The sequence below is a fragment of the Pezoporus wallicus genome, unplaced genomic scaffold (assembly GCF_028554395.1).
Source record: "Pezoporus wallicus isolate ANWC-B61680 ecotype Strahan unplaced genomic scaffold, APGP_CSIRO_Pwel_v1 contig_2348, whole genome shotgun sequence".
Taxonomy (NCBI): Eukaryota; Metazoa; Chordata; class Aves; order Psittaciformes; family Psittacidae; genus Pezoporus; species Pezoporus wallicus.
Window position 1 is genome coordinate 2,464,900 of NW_026636985.1, and position 20,133 is coordinate 2,485,032.

At 49.0% G+C, this 20,133-nt stretch overlaps 1 protein-coding gene across 2 annotated transcripts in view; it reads right to left on the minus strand.

Moving 5' to 3' along the window:
* LOC130595655 (tetraspanin-15-like) overlaps nucleotides 1-18,040 on the minus strand; it is a 41,243-nt gene extending 23,203 nt beyond the window's left edge. For both annotated transcript variants that reach the window (XM_057402587.1, XM_057402586.1), the window contains exons 1-2: nucleotides 17,847-18,040; nucleotides 11,064-11,249 (exon numbers count right to left, since the gene is read on the minus strand). In XM_057402587.1, the coding sequence (XP_057258570.1) occupies nucleotides 11,064-11,249; nucleotides 17,847-17,933 (273 nt within the window). In that variant the 5' untranslated portion in view covers nucleotides 17,934-18,040. The remainder of the gene's footprint in view (nucleotides 1-11,063; nucleotides 11,250-17,846) is intronic.
* Nucleotides 18,041-20,133: the final 2,093 nt, after the last annotated feature.

Genomic DNA, 20,133 nt, shown 5'->3' on the forward strand with positions numbered 1-20,133 from the left:
AAAACAAAAAGAGAAATTCAGGTTTGAAAATGTTTTTACTCCTCGGCTTCAGTTAAAGCCCAAAAAAATAAATAAGAGTGAATCACAGAATCATGGGATGGGATGGGTTGGAAGGGACCTTAAAGCTCATTCAGTTCCAACCCCTGCCACGGGCAGGGACCCCTTCCACTGGAGCAGCTTGCTCCAAGCCCCTGTGTCCAACCTGGCCTTGAGCACTGCCAGGGATGGGGCAGCCACAGCTTCTCTGGGCACCCTGTGCCAGCGCCTCAGCACCCTCACAGGGAAGAGCTTCTGCCTAAGAGCTCATCTCAGTCTCCCCTCTGGCAGGTTCAAGCCATTCCCCTTGGCCTGTCCCTACATCCCTTGTCCCAAGCCCCTCTCCAGGTTTCCTGCAGCCCCTTTAGGCACTGGAGCTGCTCTCAGGTCTCCCCTTCAGGAGCCTTCCCTTCTCCAGCCTGAAGAACCCCAGCTCTGTTGCCAAACCCCTCTGAAAGCACCAGCTCTTCCCAGAAATCAAGAATTTAACCCTTGGTGCAGGATGGTTTTCCTGCTCTTTCCAGTGCTTTGGCCATTGTTCACCGTGCACTGATTTTGCCCCTATTTCCTCCTTTTAGTCTCCATTTCTGCCCTACAGCCATACAAGCCGAGACATAACAAGGTTTATGCAATACAACTCAGCCTGCTCTGTGCCTATCGAAATCAAGGCTAATCTCTAATACCCAGGTTTGGTATCTGAGTTATAAACAAGCGTGGGCATGTTGGGCACAAGTCCACGGGGTGCTGTCTGTCCCCAGCTATTAGAAAACTGATGCCTGAATGTAGCTTTCAAATGCTCCATCAGATGAGGGTCGCAGGTAGCAAACCCCACTGTTTTCCAAGAAATCAAGCCCAGAAAAGAGCTGAGCTCACAGTCTTTATGAACAGGGGGAAAATGAAGCATTATTTGGGAACAAAGACACTGCTGACTGCAGTCTATTGCAAGAGGGAAATTGGGAAGTCACATAGTTGATGCCCAGCTCCCCCTAGACACCCAACAATCCATAACCCTCATGCCTTCAGAAAGCCCATGATTTCCCTTATAATTTATAGGGGATTTGCAAGAAAAGCCATCACCACCTTGGCTCTCCAGCATCAGCCTTGAAAATAGAGCAGTCTGAGCAAAAACCACTTCTTCTCCCCTCAAAAAAGGGGTGAAAAGAGCATGAAATTCCTCACTGCTACATGGACAAAGCAGGAAGTGGCCCTGGTTTTGCATCCATAAGGATTGCAGCAACCATCAGCAACTGTAATGCACGTTTAGGAGCTGGCAAGATCCACGATCGTCCCTTTTACCTAGTGCACTGCAGCCCTCACTATCTGCCAGACTAAATATATCAGCGTTTTGTTCCTTAAAAAGACTTCAGCAGCAAAATCAAGAGCAAAACTCCACATTAGGAGCATTTAACCCCAGCTTGAGCTGCTGTAAGGTTCAAAACCTCAAAGCAGTACACTGAGGAGCTGGTTTTTCCCCCACTTTCTGCCAAAATTCAGCCTTTACATGGAAGCGGTGACTCTTTGGCCAGGCTTCATTGCTCACATAGAATCATAGAATAGTTAGGGTTGGAAAGGACCTTAAGGTCATCCAGCTCCAACCACCCTGCAATGGGCAGGGACACCTCACACTAAACCATGGCACCCAAGGCTCTGTCCAACCTGGCCTTGAACACCACCAGGGATGGAGCATTCACAACCTCCCTGGGCAACCCATTCCAGTGCCTCACCACCCTCACAGGAAAGGATTTCCTCCTTAGATCCAATCTAAACTTGCCCTGTTTAAGTTTGAACCCATCACCCCTTGTCCTATCCCTACAGTCCCTAATGAAGAGTCCCTCTGCAGCATCCTTGGATGCCGCCTTCACATGCTGGAAGCTGCTCTGAGGTCTCCACACAGCTTCTCTTCTCCAGGCTGAACAGCCCCAACTTCCTCAGCCTGTCTCCATACAGGAGGTGCTCCAGTCCCTGATCATCCTCGTGGCCTCCTCTGGACTTGTTCCAACAGTTCCATGTTCTTTTTATGTTGAGGACCCCAGAACTGCACACAATGCTCCAGGTGAGGTCTCACAAGAGCAGAGCAGAGGGGCAGGATCACCTCCTTCGACCTGCTGGTCACGCTCCTTTTGACGCAGCCAGTTCTTTATCCACTGAGTGGTCCATCCATCAGATTGATGTCTCTCCAGTTTAAAGACAAGGATGTCATGTGGGACAGTGTCAAATGCATCCCTGAGAGGAGCAAACCCTGTAGAGGAGGGACCAGGAAGGTGCCCGAGGATCTCACCCATCACAAAACAAAGCCCAGCCTGAACAGGGAAACTCCACAATAAAACCTTCATCTTGCCCAAGACAGATGGATGAGGGAAAAAATCCTCACTAAATTAAGACCCACCGCAGGCAGCTCCCTTTAAAGACCTCATCAATCCCAAGGCTCGCAATAAATTATGGTGCTTCATTCCCTCAAATACCTTGACAAAAAGATTAATCACCGCCATTGCCATGATCAGGCTGCTCCTTCCCTCCTCTAACAAGTCTCCAGAGCTGTTTTGTTCATCATCAATCTCTGCTGAAGCCCAAGTGAGCTCAGAGGGAAAGCTCCCAGGGACCACGCTCAGGTTTTAAGAGGCATTCCTTGAGTTTGGGGAATAACCAGCAAGTTATTCCCCAGAATAGGGTTAGGGTTATTTTATACAAGCAATGTATAGCTTGCCTGGAGTGATCCCTTCCCATATATCCTCTGTGTGTTTGGTTTTCTGCCACCTCCACACACCAGTTAGTCAAGTTTCATTTCCCTGAAGCTTAAAACCTACTTGAAATACAGAGTTGGTCAGAGTTAATGCTTCCAGCCATGGGTCTGGCTGTTATTGGGGTGCAAACCAACTGCTGCTTCATTTCCAGACCATAGGCAGCGTGCATCCACCTGCAATTCCCAGCTCAAACATGTCCTCACCAGGCAGAAAGGATGAATGCGGGTCAGGGATGAGCTGCAGGCACCAAGGGATGAATAAACCACACATACCCATCACCAGCCCAGGGAAGGAGCTTTGAGCCATGGATAGAGGCTGAGCATCACTCTCGAGCTCAGATGCACTCAAAACACCGATGGCCATGGGAGATTCAGACGTGCCCAGCCTACGTGTGGCTCCAATGGGATGTTGGATGGAAGAGGGATGCTCTGTTTATCCTTCTGCCTTCTTGATGAACTTTGCATTCAAATAGCATAGGCAGATCATAAAAGCTGCCTAATTCAAGAAATCAAGTGGGTGGGTTGCTGAGAACAAGTTACTGGTTGTACTTAGAACAAGACTCTACAAGGCCCATATAATGAGACCCTACAGGGGCAAATGGAGGAGGAATGGAGGGGTTCAAATCCCTTCTGTGAAGGGTGGAGATAACTTGATCCTCATTCAAGGCCCTATAGTCACCATTAAACCCCTATGGGAACAGGTATTCATGAAATAACCTCCCCAAAACTTCATTTTGTTCCGTTCCTAGAGATGTTTCTCCAGCAAAGGAGCTAAGTCAGCCCCACTGAAGCCAATACAAGGAAAGGCTTTGGACCTATTAATATAGAAGTGGTCATCAAGGGATGGAAAAGATGGATTTCCCACCCCAAGAAGAAAAGAAACTCGTGCAACCTCATTTCTCTTCCTTTAAAGCCTGCATCCCTCTGGTTTTGCATGCACAGGACTCTACAGCATGGTGCTTCTGAGCCTGCATCCTATTTTGGGACATCCAGAGCAGGAACTGGTCGTTCCCTCTTAATAAATGGGAACAGAGCAAACGTTCAGCTAGTGCAGAGGCGTGTGATGAATCCTTCCCTCTACCTGTGAGGCCACTAAATCATCCCCTTACCAAGCTCCTGCCGCCGCCTCTGCTTTCCTTGGGATCATGGCTTGAATTGAGCCCAGAAACACGAATCCGGTGGCGTTTCTCCTGAGACTGGGACTTTAAGCACTGCTTTGAAAGAGCTGTTTCTTCCTAATGACACGTTAGAGCTTTCTCCCACACAGAGTGGCCCTTTCTAAGGGTTCGCTTCTCTTCTGACAGACAGTTGCACGCAGCCCTTCCTCATGAAAGCCCAAATCGCTGTTTATTCCCACATAGAAACAGCTTTCAGTGTCGCTTTGAAGGAAGGGGAGAAAAACACCCCAAGCTGTCAGCAGCGTCTCCTACACAGATAAAACAAGGACAACAAAGCCCAGATGAAGCCACTTTTGCAGAGCACCTTCTGTTCTAGCAGTACAGTAATAACCCTCTCTGCCCAGGACGCTCTTACGCATATAAACCATGCGATGTGCCCCTCCTGCCCATGCAGCCAGGCTGGGAGTCATTACCCCTATCTGGGTTTCATGGCAGCATTTGCCCAGCCTGGGGTCAGAATACTCATTTCAGGAGCTAAATAACCAAAAAGCCTCATTTCAGTCCCCAAAAGGGTCAGGAGCCTTGCAAATAATCAAGTGGGACCCCCTGAGAGACCCCGGGTACCAGCCTTACCTCCATTGAGCCCCACAGATACCTGCTCTGCCCTTTCAAAGACCAAGTCTGCTCCTTGCACCTGGCAGAAGTAGTGGTTTGCCCTCTTTTGGGCTTTTAAAGGCTGCAGCTGAGTCTATTTCTGGCTGCTGTTAACCCTTCCTTGGCTATAGCCCCGCTACCCTCTGCTCCCATCTCAAGGCCAGGATGGATGCTGCAGCTAGAATGTGCTCCTGTTCCCCAAAACCCAAAGAAAAGCAGGTTTTTATAGACAGGGATGGATGTTGCCTCTCAGACTTCCCCCTCCATCCAGTCCATGAGCAATGGCTCCTTTCAGATCTAATTTATTTCAGTTTGAGGGCCAAGCAATCAGATTTCCCCTCTCTCCAAAGATCTCTGTTCCTGCAGCTTCCTCCCAAACAAGGGAAATACTTCAGCAGCACAATCAGCTCAATCCTTGACTGTGCTGAAAATCCTAACGCAGATTAAACCACTCGGACGCTATTAATATCATCTCAGACATTGCAAAACCCTCTCCTCAGCCTTATCCCAGTGCTCCTCAGCATCCCTTCATCGTGCCATGGGTAGCATTGACTTTGAGGGATGCTGCAGAACCACCAGCAGTTCTCCTTTGGGAATAACAATGCAGCATGAGCTGTAACTTCTATTTCTTAACAATTCATATTAGAAGGTAAATGACTTGAGAGATGGCCATAAATAATCCTGCTTGGAGAATTTCGGGGAAGGAGTTTGTGATGCCAGCTCTTTACTGGGTTTTCCAGATGCCGTGAAGCCCCATTAATTCACTGCTGGTATTATTGGGCTGGCTAATGTAGTAATGCAGTTCCAAACCCCTGCCACAGGCAGGGACACCTTCTACTAGAGCAGCTTGCTCCAAGCCCCTGTGTCCAATCTGGCCTTGAGCACTGCTTTCTGGTCTTGGAAATTTGATTCTTTACTGCAAATCCTCAAGGGATGGTTTCTTTTTGCTGACCTGGTGACGAGCACACTCTGGGGTCCATAAAGGAGCTGGGTACCCCCTGCAAATCCCCTGCTCTCATTCCAGCACCAGGAAACCACAAGGAATTTACCCACGTCAAATATCCAAGTGGTTGAAATGCAAGTGATGCACCCCGTAAATATTAACTCTTTACACCTATTTTACCCAATTCTTCCCAATTCAAGAGACAAATAAGGGGAAAGTGCTACTTAGTGGTATTTTTACTGCTTCTGACTTAAAACTGGCTTTCAGTGGCTGCTGTAGGGTCATGAATTAGCCCTGGTGATGCGGCAGAGGGATGCTTCGTATGGCACTGCTGGAATAGAGGTTTTCCAGGTTATTTTTTGCCCCTTTCCCTGCAAGATCGGAAAGAACCCCAGCTGCTTGGAGCAGATCAGACCTCCAAGTGCTCCTTCACACGTGCGTTGCTCTGATTGCTTTCATTCAGGCCTCCCCAAGCTTCAAATCACTGTAGGAGCTGACTCTCTTCGAGGGGGAATTTATCTTCCCAGGAGAAGGACAATTCTCCATCCACACAATAGCTCTGTGATTGCCAACCATTTCTCACTCCCCTCTTCAAACCTGATATATCTGCCATTCTTTCAGCATATCATCTCTCTATTTACACATGCAATCAGGGGCTGGAGAGGGAGGGGGAAAGGCACGTTTCAAGCCCAGCTCAGGAAGTCGCATCGTGGGTCGACCTTGAGAGCACAAATACCCCCATTGCAAAGAAAATGAGTGGTGAAGCTGATGGCGGGTGCTGGGCTTTGATTTTCACATCCTGCTGTTGTTGGCATTTGGAAATAACAGTATAAATAGGAATACACCTTTTTCTATCTATATTTATATAGATTTCTGTTGGGGTTTTTGTGTGTGTGGATACATACAAAACGCCATAAGCACTGTGGTGGCAACCAACCACTTGCTGCCACAAACCCAAGGTCAGATCCTGCCTTGGGATGGCAAATTTTGGCAAACCCAAGGCAGGACCCCAAAAACCTTTGGCCTGCCTGAATCCTCATCTCTCTTCCATTCTGCAATAAAAGAAAACCAACTCTATTGAAACAACCTCTGAAAATTCATGGTGTCCATGACTTTAAACTAGCCATGGGATGAACACACGGATTCCAAGCTCCCAGGTAGGAAATGCTGAGTGAGAGATGATGCATTTCTAGTAAAACCTGCTCTTAAAAAGCCATGAAATGGAGAAAATTTGGGCATATACAACTGCAAAACCCCATTGCCGGAGCAGCCTCTCCCACTGCATTCCCAGTTCTGAGACCAACCCATCCCAGCTCTCCCCAGCCCTCTAATTGAGCAATAGAAACATTGATTTTTGCAGTCTAGTTGCTAAATCACCCCCAAAGCAAAGGCAAGCCATCTCCATCAGACAGCCTGCAGTTCTTCAAGCCTTGCAGGCGTTAATGGTGATGGAAGAAACTTGATTTCCAAAGAGCAACTCTTCACCCACCTATTAAATCCAAGTGTTTGCAACATCGATTCCATACACCAGCAGCCAAAATCCCCAGGCTTCTAATAAACCTGAGCTGAGAATTGCAAGCAAGCAGTGGCTTTATTGAACTGATTTAGCTTGTGTTATTACAGATGTCACTAATGACATGATAATCTGGCTTGTGCCGGGTAAGGGTCAGGTTATGTGTGACAGTGACAGTTGACTGGAGACAATAAGATTGATAAGGAAAAGATTAAAACCTTGCAGGGGATATGGGAATAATACATCAAGTAGTAAATCTGGGAGCTTTCCTGACTGTCTTGTCCAAGAGAAATGTCGGCAGCTTTGTCTCCAGGGGGCTAAGGAACGTAAAAATCCATCTCTGAGCAGTAAAAGACTGAGATGAATGAAGATTTAACAAGCACGTGTGCACCTCCACCCACAGCATTTCAGGTGGGAAAGGAGTAGGTTATTAATCTCAAGTGCTACCTGATGGATTTTCATAGGGCATTGAAGTATTTGCTCCTAAGGAGAGAGGAATTTCATGTCTGCTCTCCACATTAATAGGACATATTTTTAGATGAAGAGAGAAGTCATTTTTCAAAGCCATTTGAAGTTTGGGGTGGTTTTGTGCTCATCATTAGCTTGGGTTCCCTGCAAAAGCATTTCAGCAGCTGCAGTGCATCTGCAGCGCATCTGCAGCTCCTAAGAGCTCAAAGGGGTTCATGCACTGATTTTTCTTCAGCATCAGTATCTGTGTTTCTATGCTGCTTCATGATGCAATCTCCAGGGTCTGTTCTGGGACTGCTTTTGGGGCTCACAGAATCAACTAGGTTGATTCTAGAGGCAGAGCTCCCTCCTCTGTGGTCCAGATGCCCCCTCCAGGTGAACAGATTGCGAACTCCATTAATCAATAATGGCTTTTCAAGAGTTTTCCCAGTAAAAACCAGCAGAAAACTGGTGTGAAGCAAGCACAGATGAAAGCAAGCCTCAGTCTCCCACACCTCGAGAGGCTGCTGCATGAGAGAGGTCATCACACAGTAAAACCCCCAATGAATTCCTGGCACTGGCACCCATTTTGGGGTGATGGATGGAAATGCTAATGTATTTCATGTACAATTCCAACGTAATACGGTGGGGAAACCCAGGCTTAACCACATAGTCTTGCCAATATGACCTGAGTAGGTAAGAGCTCAAGAAAGAATCAAGTAATTCAGCACCATAAAACCATGCCATGGTCTTTCCAACACATCTCAGTCTCACCAGGGAGCTGCTTTAAGGTACAAGGATAAAGCATTTTTGCTGGGATAAGCTGCATCTCCACCAGGAAAACACTAATCCAAGGTTGCTCCTGTAAAGATCTGCACTCCCTTTGAGTGGGCAAGGTCTGGGCTCATATTGATGCTCTTTAAGTACCTTTCTTTGGTCTGCTATGAGCTTGCAATGCTATTTTCTACGAGAAGAGGCAACGTCACAAGTTTTGCCTCTATGGAGACTACAAACATCTGCTTTATTTGTGAGATATGTGCACAAAGAACACCCTTATTTATCTCATCATCAAGAGCATTTCTGAAATGCTTCACTGCTGTCACGCTCTTCTCCTTGTGCTGATGCCCATCAAGCTGAATACATCCATAGGGGAAAGAGCGGTGCAGCTCCAAGACTGGGAATTAGACTGGATCCATCGTCAGAAATGGGTTTCAGTGCAGTGGATCCAAGTTTTAGCAGTGCACTTGGCAGTTCTGTGTTAATGCTTGGACTCAATGATCTTAAAGGCTCGTTCCAACCTACACGATTCTATGATTCTATTAAATATCACTTCCTGTACCTGCCCCTGGATAATAGGCATTAACATAGTATTGGACTAACTGTGCTGCTCTGCAGCCAACTAAAGGCAGCTGAGGAGCCTTGAGCAACCCCAAAACCCCACCACCCAGGAATACAACACGTTTTGATGCAAGACAAACATCACCTCTCATATCCTCGTCAAAAGGGATGCAAGCGTTACTGTGCGTGACGACTTGCCCGGGTATTGCTGTATTTATTCCACATGGCAGGCATGAAGCTGCTTATATCCACAGGGAGAAAAAGGAAACCCAAACGGGCAGGATTATTTCTTTTTCTCAGCTGTGTCCATCGATTCAGCTGACAACCTGTGAAATACAGTTAAGGAGCTTGAGTTTCTGTCGCCCTGCATCGCTCCAAGGAGGAGATTTCCTATCCTTTGATGTATCAGTTTTCCACTTCCAAATTGAGCCTGGGTTGTGGAAATAGAGGATTAACCACTATTCATGAGTATTAGCACAGGAAGAAAAAATATTATTGGGAATTTGAATTACTTATCCTGCTTTGGAATAAGCCTGGGGAGAATGAACACAATGTGGTATCGCTTTAAAAGCAGATGAATGAAAAAGAAGATGAAGTGCTCTCCGCAAGCAACATAACTTCAGCTTTGGCAGAAAGCTGTTTTCTAGGCTTAGATCATAAAGAAATACAGAGCTTTCCCAGTTGTTCTGATGCACAGGAAAGAGAATGCTGTATATTAGAGGCATAACTGAGTCCTGGCAGATTCCTACTGTTACCATAGAGCATCCAAACAGGAAGAAGAGTCAGTTGATAGGGGATTAATAACAAGTTAACCATTAAGCAAGCAAGCTACCAGGGCTGTCTGAACACCACAAGTATCACTTGGGACATGGTGTCCTTCACCACTCACTTGGAGACTCCTCCAAACACCCAGGGCAGGGGGGATAGCTCCCAAACAGAGCAGCGGGCATCTGCAATGGAGATCCAATGGGAAAAAACTCAGTTTCTAAGAGCAATCTTGCAAGCCAGTACAAGAGGGTTTGATTTTAATAAACCAATCGACGCGAAGCAGTGGGAGATGAAGGTGCTACACAAGCCATTAGCAATGCCAGGCACACGTGTGCCAGCAGGAAGGCTCCATGGACCAGTATATATTACTCATCCAAAAGCAACTTCTTCACCAAGGGAGCATTGGAAACAACCAAGTTGCCCACAGAGCTGTCATGGAGCTGATCAGTGGATGCTGGTGAGGGTAATGGAAGAGCTTTGCCCTCATCTAAATAGAGGGAATTCAGCTATAAAAGGAGTGTGAGCAGCAGCTCAGGGAGGGGATCCTGCCCCTCTGCTGTGCTCTGGGGAGACCCCCCTGCAGTCCTGATCCAGCTCTGGGGCAGCAGCACAAGAGGGACCTGGAGCTGTTGGAGTGAGGCCAGAGGAGGCCATGGAGATGCTGCGAGGGCTGGAGCAGCTCTGCTCTGGAGCCAGGCTGAGAGAGCTGGGCTGGGGCAGCCTGGAGAAGAGAAGGCTCCTGAAGGGGAGACCTGAGAGCAGCTCCAGTGCCTGAAGGGGCTGTAGGAAAGCTGGAGAGGGGCTTGGGACAAGGGCCTGTAGGGACAGGCCAGGGGGAATGGCTTTAACCTGCCAGAGGGGAGACTGAGATGAGCTCTTAGGCAGAAGCTCTTCCCTGTGAGGATGCTGAGGCACTGGCACAGGGTGCCCAGAGAAGCTGTGGCTGCCCCATCCCTGGCAGTGCCCAAGGCCATGTTGGACACAGGGGCTTGGAGCAAGCTGCTCCAGTGGAAGGGGTCCCTGCCCGTGGCAGGGGTTGGAACTGGGTGAGATTTAATGTCCCTTCCAACACAAACCAGTCTGGGATTCCATGATTAAACACTCCTTGGTCAAGCAGAGATGTTGCTCCTGAGCAAGGGCAGGCGATGATGACCAGTGGTTGGATGCTCAACACACCGACAAAATCCCTGATTTAGCAGGTTAGGAGTGAACAGCTTTGCCCTAGTGTCCCGGATCACTTCCCATTTGGACTTCAGCAGTAACATTTGCCTCTGCCGCATCCTCCCTTGCACAGGAAAACAAAGCTATTTACTATTGCCATTATCACAGCTAAAATAAACTTCATGCTGGAGACTTGGCTCCACCACAGAGGAGATCTCAGCCCCAGAAATAACTCGCTTGTTACCCCAGGAGGAAGGCAGCAGCACTTCCAGCAGAGGTTGGGAGGCATTCAGCCATGGGTAACAGGAACACGAGGCTTCACTGCGCGTGTGGCAATGGCCTTACCGTCTTGAGCAGCGTTCGGTTGTCCCTGAGGCTCCCCACCATGCCAACGAAGGAGACCCCAAACATGGTGAAGCCCAGCAGCAGGAGGATGATGGCTGGAGCCAGGAAGATCCCTTCCAAGGTCTTGTGCTTTTGCCTCTCCACTTCGGCGTAAATCCCAACGCACAGGATCGTGAGGCCGAGGATCTGCAAGGGAAGCACGGGATGCAATTCGGACTCCAGCGAGGACAAATAGAGGCTCCAAGGGAGACACAGAGGTGGAAGTTGCTCCAGACAGCCAAGGAAAACCCACTTAGCTCCGGGACATTTAGCATCCAATCCCAGATGGTGCTGTCAGCACTCGGAGCATCCCCTTTGGTCAGGGCTGGGCTGCTCCTCCTCTGGCTGAGAAGGGGATGTATAATCTCAGTGTGATCAACACGGTTTTAAGCTTTAAGCCAGGTTTTGCTTGCTTTTTCCTCTCCCCTCTCTGCTTGCACCTTTATGGTCTGTCTGAATGCTCCACTTGGCCCTTTGATGGCCCAGCACTGATTGACACCAACACTCCACCCTCCCAGACTCCACCCTTAGACAGAACATTCCCCAGAAGGACTCATTTCACTCCTGGCTTGAGCACTGAATTGCACCCAAAGCCACTCACCCTCTCTTCACACGCCAGCACCAACAATTAGACATGAAGCTCGCGGCACAGTTAAGAAGCGCTTTTGATCCCTGGATGAAAAGTGCCATAAAGAAAAACAACGGATTATTTAGGACACCGTTCCTCCCCTCTCTCCCTCTTCGATGAAACAGCTCTGATTGAAAAAGGGCCTAATGATGCAGGGATAAAACAGGCTCCAAAAAGAGCTGTTTGCAACCCTTCAGCTCCTTCCACATCAAAGCCAGTGCCGTTGCCCCAAACGCTTCGTGCTGTCAGGAGCTGCTCCCATTGAAGCGCTTCGAGGCGAGCTGCTCCTCAGCCAGCACTGAGCTGACACCTGAAAAGGTCAGCAAGGAAATGGAGAAGGATCCAGAGCCATTTTCCTGCTGCTTTTTGCACCATCCCCATCCCAAATCACCTCCTGGCAGAAAGCCCCCAGCCACAGACCCCTGAGATCAAAAACTGCACCTCCAGAGAGAACAAAACACCTCTTTTCACTCCTTTCCCTATTCACCTTTCCAAGAAGCTCCACTGTTCCTAATGAGCTCACTCACACTCTTCCTACTAATTCATGCCAACAACCCAATCCTTCATTTTCATGCACAGCCTTTGCTCTATTGAGGGGTTGATATTTTTCTTCTCTAATCCACCTGGACACCAGTTCTGGTGTGTTTGTGTAGCTAGTTTGTGTCTATCAATCACTGTCAGCTTCCAGGCTCCATCTCATCTATAATGGCACTGAAATCTCCCAGAAAACAAAAAGTAGACTTGTGGTATTTTACAGCCGCTTTAGTTATTTGAAGGCTTATTTCTGATCACAGGCTTTTAATCACAGCTTCATCTTTAGACTCTATTTTAAGCATCAGGTTGGTGCGTTGGGATTAGGGTTGATTTAATGTTTATCCCTTATACAGTGTCCCGGGAAATATATTTGGCTTGGAAGGCAGGGGGTAGACATTAAGGCACACCATGGCTATCCTGCTAATCCCACATGCCAATCAGAACCACTTTCCCTGTTTTAATTAATCCATCTGTGATGAGGGTAAGGGAAGAGATCATGGCAAGTGCACAGAGCAAACCCAGAGGGGGTACCAGGGCTGGATGCTCTGGGGCTGAGGAAGCAGCATTCATGGGATGGACTTCACTGGTTGAAGGGAAAGAAACTGAGGAAGGTTTTAAGGGTGGATAAAGGTTGCTTAAAAATAGGTTTTCCAGGGTAGAAAGTACCTTTAAAAAGCTTAAAGCACATGGCATGCATGAAGCTGCTGCAGAGTGGTGCTGGTTCTTCCTCCCAACATCGCCATGGCCATCCCCTTTGGCAGGGTAAACCCCAACCCGTGCTATGCTTAACACCCCTCTTTTTTGGAGGAGGGCACGCACTGCTTATTTACCTTGCAAATGCAATGGGGGAATGCACCCTGTGAGGGTGCTGAGGCGCTGGCACAGGGTGCCCAGAGAAGCTGTGGCTGCCCCATCCCTGGCAGTGCTCAAGGCCAGGTTGGACACAGGGGCTTGGAGCAAGCTGCTCCAGTGGAAGGGGTCCCTGCCCGTGGCAGGGGTTGGAACTGGATGAGCTTTAAGGTCCCTTCAACCCAAACCATTCCATGATTCTATGAATATCTTGGCTCTCTCTTTGCTTAGCTTCTAGCTCAAAAGGTCACCCATCCCCTTTGCTAAGGATTAGTGCTGCAGGCTGGACCCCAGCCCATCTCCAAGCCCCGCTTGCTAAAAAGCATCCTCCAATTAAAATAAAACCCAACAGTTGCTCCTACTCAAAGCACAAGAAAGCATCTTGCAAAGCAACACCCATCAAGAGGAAGGGAATGGATACCCTGGCACATCTCCCAGCAAAGGCAGATTGCAAAGGAAGGCTCGCTGCAATATAACAAGGTTTGGAAGAGCGAGCAAGGAGCGATGCTGTTACAAGATAAGTGGCAGAGGGATTTGGATGGAAAATAGCTGGGGAGAAAGGGCAACATTCCCCGAAAAGCAATATTGCTGTGGAAAAAATGATGGATCTGGAGCAAAGCAGCGACGTCAAAGCCTGTAAAAAACTGCAAGGGGAATAATGATGTATTCCACCAAAACCTGCTCAGCCCATCACCCCTTGGCCGGAGATGAGCATCAGAAGCAGCAGGAGAAGTCTGCATCACCCCTTGCGTAGCCTGGCTGCCCTGGTTTCCATCACTGGGGTTCTCTGGGGGTTGGTTTTGCTGTGCAAATTCAATCAGCGCGGATATTCCTGATTCCTGGCATCACAACCCTTTCCTACCACCCACACTCGATGACATGGGAAGGCACATAATGAAGTTTGCTGGTAAATCCTCTCTAGTTACATATTAATTGCCTGGTGATCACCTCAATAAAGTGCAAACACCAGGATAGGCAGCAGCAATTACAACTGCTCTGTAATGCAGCTCAGGGAACAAGCAAACCTCCACCTACCCTCCAACAAGGGGCTGATCACCCACCCCATTTCTATCTCATAACAACCACACCATCCCCACAGGCAAAGCCAAGGGGGTGGCTGCAGCTCTATCAGCCCTCATGATAAAGGCATCCTGCATCAATTCTCCTCTTTTAAGCTGGGAAGAAATCACCTTTGGTTTTAATTTCAGCCCTGCTTGATGTTATTGCTGCTTGGAGCTTGTAGGAGCTGAGCGGGCAAGGGATGGAGGACAGCAAGGCTTTTTGTGCAACTCCAACTTAGTGGGATAGCGGAGATGCCGCTTTTCCTCTCCATGTATTTCTTCATCTAATGGCAAGGAAAGAGATGGGGTGGCAAGTTAGGGATGTGGGAAAGAGAAGAGTTAAAGGTGGAAACCCCTGTCCCACTGATTGTAGAGTCATTTAGAGATCTGGAGGTCAAGAAGAGGGGATGAAAGACAATTAATGAATAGGAAATAACAGAATACACAGCTCAGGGTTGCTGATAGGGTTGGGGGGGTTCCAAATGGGTGGCTTGAGCTTTAAAAGAGCTTTGCAAACTCCCAGCTTCAAGCCATGGGCTTGTGCTTGTGATTGCTTCTGATCCTTGCATTGACTTGACTTTGACGCAGAGGCAGCTCCCCACACTCACAAGAGAGCTGCATAGCCCTCCCAGTGCTAACAAACGACATGCACAGTCCTACCCTGACTTAAAACCCCACTGCTCACCTAAGAGATACCACATTCCCCTTCTCTGAGGCTCAAAAACACTCAAGTAACAGGAGTTACTCTGTGCCAACAAGTACCATGAACCCAAGGGGACGTTAACACAACTTTAAATGGTGTTCAGTGGATGAGCCAAGGCCATACCAACACCAGGCAGATTTCTCCTTACTTGGGAACACCAAAGAGTCACGATGACAGTGGCTTCAAACCCACACAGACCCCATCAGCCAGATGATGCTGAGTCAGAGCTCAGCGGTCCAGGGAGGAGCACGGGGAATGAGGCATCGCTTTATCCTCCATCCAAGATGACCAGAGGAGCCAAACCAAGGGGAAAACTCTGGTTTTCCAGATCCTAGCTCACAGGAGAATCCTTCTTCCCAGATTTTGAAGACCAAATGGGCAGACAGGGCTCTCCTGCTCCTCCTCAGGAGGTTTGATTGTAACATACAGGTGAGAAGTCACGATACAGGGAAGCGCTGAATGCTTTTAGTCATTGAAAGATAGAATCATGGGATTAATAATACAGCGATTAAGTACATCATAGAATGCTTAACTGCTGATGGCATGTAGGAATGTGAAAAATATGGTTTTATAAGGGTCAATTAAACCAGCAGCTCTCAATTTTATCGGAGAAGTAAGACAAGGAAAGAAGCAGCTCTTTAAATCTGTGCTCCACTGAATCCTTGACAGTGAGGACTAAATCTACCTGTATAAAACCAGCTGCTCCAACCTATGATGCTCAGACATCTCTGCCCTTTGCTCCGTGTTTGGTTTAAAGCCACTCTCCGGCTTATCCCACCTCTAAATCAATGCTTTCTTCACAGGAAAGCACTGGAAAAGATCTAGCAGCACTAAATCCAGTTTTCTGCAGGCTGGGACAACACTAAGCTATAAACCAGTGATGCATCTCACCCCAAACCTCCTCAGTCCTTCCTGGCGATCCAACTCAAGTCTTGTTCCACTGAATCTTTACTTGGGAAGGGTTAAAAGCCTTCATGCAATACAAGCGAGAAGCCCCCACACCATCATTTCCTGTCGAATGCATTTGGTCAGAGGGAAGCGCAGCCCTGGTCACATCTGGTTTAGAGGGCTCTGAAGGGTTAAATTAATACATCAACATGAGCAGATGAGGCCAGAAGTAGGTCATGCAGATGAAAAGCTCACAGGAGCTGAGCAATCACAGAATCCCCGCCTGGTTTGTGTTGGAAGGGACCTTAAACCTCATCCAGCTCCAACCCCTGCCATGGGCAGGGACCCCTTCCACTGGAGCAGCTTGCTCCAAGCCCCTGTGTCCAACCTGGCCTTGAGCACTGCCAGGGATGGGGCAGCCACAGCTTCTCTGGGCACCCTGTGCCAGCGCCTCAGCACCCTCACAGGTGCCTTATCTCCAGCCTGAAGTTCCCCTGTATCCATATGGATTCAAGGTGACAGTGTCCCCATGCAAGGACCATCCCAGGCTGGATCAGAGTGATTCAGAATGGGGTTTTTGCAGCTATTGCCCAGACGCTGGGGAATTGAGTCTCTTCTTGCTGGTGGACTCTCCAGAATGTCCCACTGAGGCCCCCAAAACATCCAGGCAATTAATAAACCTCTGGCATCAAGATTGTCTCACCGATCATCTACATTTGCAAGGTGCAGCCCTGAGCTGGGTTCAGATGGAAAGGGAAAAGACGACCTTCCATTGACTCCCCATCCTTTAAAGGCATCTGGGGAAACCTCAACCTGAGCAAAACTCAGCTCTTTAGAGAATCCAACCCCACACTCATAGGATTCATCTTGTAAGAACAAATATTGCACTGTCTTCAGCCCAAAACTCAAACCACAGCCACAAGTGGGTTAAAGAATCTGGGTGGTTTTAGTGTCACTGGATGCAGCAGGAGGCACACGAGGGTCCTGGCCACGCAGTGGGAGATGCTTGAATCTCCTCTCCCATTGGAAACCTTCCTACCCAGCAGGTATGAAGAAATCAGTGAGATATTCTACAAAGAACACCTATTTCTTATTCCTTATTCTTTATTCTTATTTCTTATTCTTTATTCCTTACTCTCCTTCATGCCCTGCAATGGGCACAAGTCATTTGGTGCAGGAACACAATGGCTTCACCATCTCCAGCCAACAAGAGCCAGCGCTGCCCTCCCAGCTGAGCTCATTCATTAAAAAGAAACTAATTAATAAGGAAATAAGAAACCTTTTCCAAGTGCTTCTGACCCTGGTTAACACTCACAGCCTGCCTGGGAAGTCACGTAGGTATTTCTGCAGTGACACCTGTACACTGAGGTGCACATTCCACTCTACACACCCAGCAGGCAGCCATGCAGGGGCAAAGAGGATTATTTAAACATCAGCATGAAATATCAGTAAATATGGGCTGGGTTATGCAAGATGAACTCCATCTCCCCTGCATTCACTGAGGATGCACATGGGGTATTTATTGCGCTCCTCTCCTCTTTCTGACATGTGCTAGCGCCTCCCAGTTGCCAGAGAAGCTTGGCCCCAAATGGAGCTCAATGGCTCAATACTGCTTAAAAACAAGCCTTAGTCTGACCTCTTAATATCACCAACCTGGCCAAAACAACCCCCGCTCCATGCCTACATCCATGCCCTGTCCCTGTTGAACGAGGCAAAGGCTGAGAGGGGCAGGGGGGATCCAGCTGGCATCACCACCCAACGGGTTCTTGCGTGATAAAACCACGAAATCTCCTTGTTTCTGCTCCAAATGCAACTCGCTGCCACAAGGGATTTGTAAGAGAGCTCCTAGGGAAGGGCAGTCCCAAGGAGGTGATCTTAAATGCACCAAACCCCTTTGTTTCACCCCAAATTCCCATTCCGGACCCAGCTAGCGCCAAGCACGAGCGGCTTCACAGCACCGGGTTTTACCCCAAGGATCTGGCTCCTTGAAAGGGGAAACGTGGATGCTGAAAAGTAAAATCCCAGCTACACGGTGGGAGGGGAAACAGCAGGAAGGACACAAAAGCAGCCGGAGCACCTACCGAGAAGAGGGTGGCATAGGTGGACAGGGCGAATTTGATGCTGTAGTAACAGAGGTGGGAATCCCGGCACTCGGCGGCTGGAGCCATCCCTGCGGCTCACAGCTGGAGGGCTTCGGCTCGCTGCTCGCCGGCCCCTGCCCGCTCCAGGCAGCTCGTACTCATGCACACAGCAAGCCTTGAACTTGGGCTGCTGCTCCAACTTCCGCCTGGCAGGAGCAGAGAGCAGCCGGGGGGAAGGCAGCAGCGGCGGTACGAGCGGCCGCGTTAACCCTTTGCTGAGGTTGCTGCTTGGGTCTGCTGCCGAGAGCACAGCGAAGCTCTGTGGAATCACAGAATCACAGCTGGAAGGGAGCTGAAAGCTCGTCCAGTTCCAACCCCTCGCCACGGGCAGGGACCCCTTCCACTGGAGCAGGCTGAAGCAGCTTTACTCCGATAACTACTCCAACTATTGGTGTATAATCTGATTCTCTAGCAAGTTTTTAACAGCGAATGTATTGCAATCGGGGCTGAAAGAGCCCGCTGCAATCATGCAGCAGCAAAGGGGGAAGTGGCAGCCCAAAATCCAGCCAGAACAGGGACAGATGCCCCCCAGGCAGTCGCTCAGAGGCCAGCAATGTCCAGATGTACCTGTTGTATCTTGCTACTGTACGTAACACCTCCCTTTCACGCCACCTTGAGCTGCCCAGCCCTTGTATGAGTAGGAAGAAGGAAAGAGAAACGATTACACACAGGCTTGGTGTGGTTTAATGTTTGGAAGACAAGGTGTGGGGAGCAAGAAACAAGCACCAGGAGACCTCATGGCTATACAACCATAGCACTAGGGAGTGTAGAACTGATGTTTAACTAAGAGCAAAAAGAGAAGGCTGGAAAAGCTGCTTCTGCAGGTGGTCTCTGAGGATGCAAAGGAGCACTCCTTGTATCTGCAGCTTGACTCATTGTGGGTCAGAGATGGGAAGAAGAATCTGTAATCATCTGTAATGCAGCTCATGGCCTGGGAAGCGGTTCAAACCCTCCTGGGAGGAAGATGCTGCTTCTCTCTGGGGAAACCAAATGGAGAATTTAAAGCAGGGTTTGAAGAAATAACAGTGACTCAGGGCTGCACCAAAGATGCAGGAGCTGTGTTGAACCCAGCTTATAGCAGAAACGGCAGAAAAGTATATAGGATGCATGGGTAACAGCAGACATCTCATCTCAGTCTCCCCTCGGGCAGGTTAAAGCCATTCCCCTTGGCCTGTCCCTCCATCCCTTGTCCCAAGCCCCTCTCCAGCTTTCCTGCAGCCCCTTCAGGCACTGGAGCTGCTCTCAGGTCTCCCCTTCAGGAGCCTTCTCTTCTCCAGGCTGCCCCAGCCCAGCTCTCTCAGCCTGGCTCCAGAGCAGAGCTGCTCCAGCCCTTGCAGCATCTCCATGGCCTCCTCTGGACCCACTCCCACAGCTCCAGAGTTTTACCAACCTTTGCTTGGCATAAGAACCCCCAACAGCCAGCACTGAACAACAGACGTGTGGGGAGATGTGATTTCGCTCCTCCACCCTTCCTGTGCTATGGAAGGATGCCTCAGCCAGGAGAACACTCAATTAAAAGAACTATACCCACTTGCCCCTCTGATTGCCTGCAGTTCTAACCCCTGGCAGGTTTGACACTGCCTGGCACAGGGGACTTCAGGGCTTGCTTTCAGCTCGTTGCACAGAGAAATCACAGCACTTGGTGAGTAACCTGCTGTGCGTTCACCTATTGATAGGATGTTTGCTGCACTCGAATTCAGAGCTCAACTTACTGTGCAAAAGAGCAAGGGAAAAAGACTATTCCACTCACAACCAGGCAGTGAAATAGCTGAGAGACGTCCAAAGCAGCAGATTTAAACCACACTTAAAACCATCAGGTCCATAAATGATGCCTACAATTTCCATGTTAATTTGAAGCCATATTTCACCATTCAGCTCACTGGAGGTTTGAACAGCAATTTCAGGCTCTCTGCCCTTCTCCACTGAGTCACAGGCAAACCCCAGCCCTCTGGCAGTGTAAATCAGGGCAGAACACTGCGAGCGCATCGCATCCCCGGCTCTTCCCCAGCACCATTTCCCCATCAGCTCGTAATTAACACCCGGTATTCCGCACGCGGTTAATTACGCCACACAACTCACTCCTATAAATAGCTGTGCCTGCAGGGATGGGAACAGGAATAAAACCCTCCAGGTACCTCTGTACAACACCATCAGTACACTCCTAAAGGAAAGGTGCCTTGCCAAAGTGCTGTCAGTCGGAACTCGGGCTGGGAGCATCGCGGGTGTG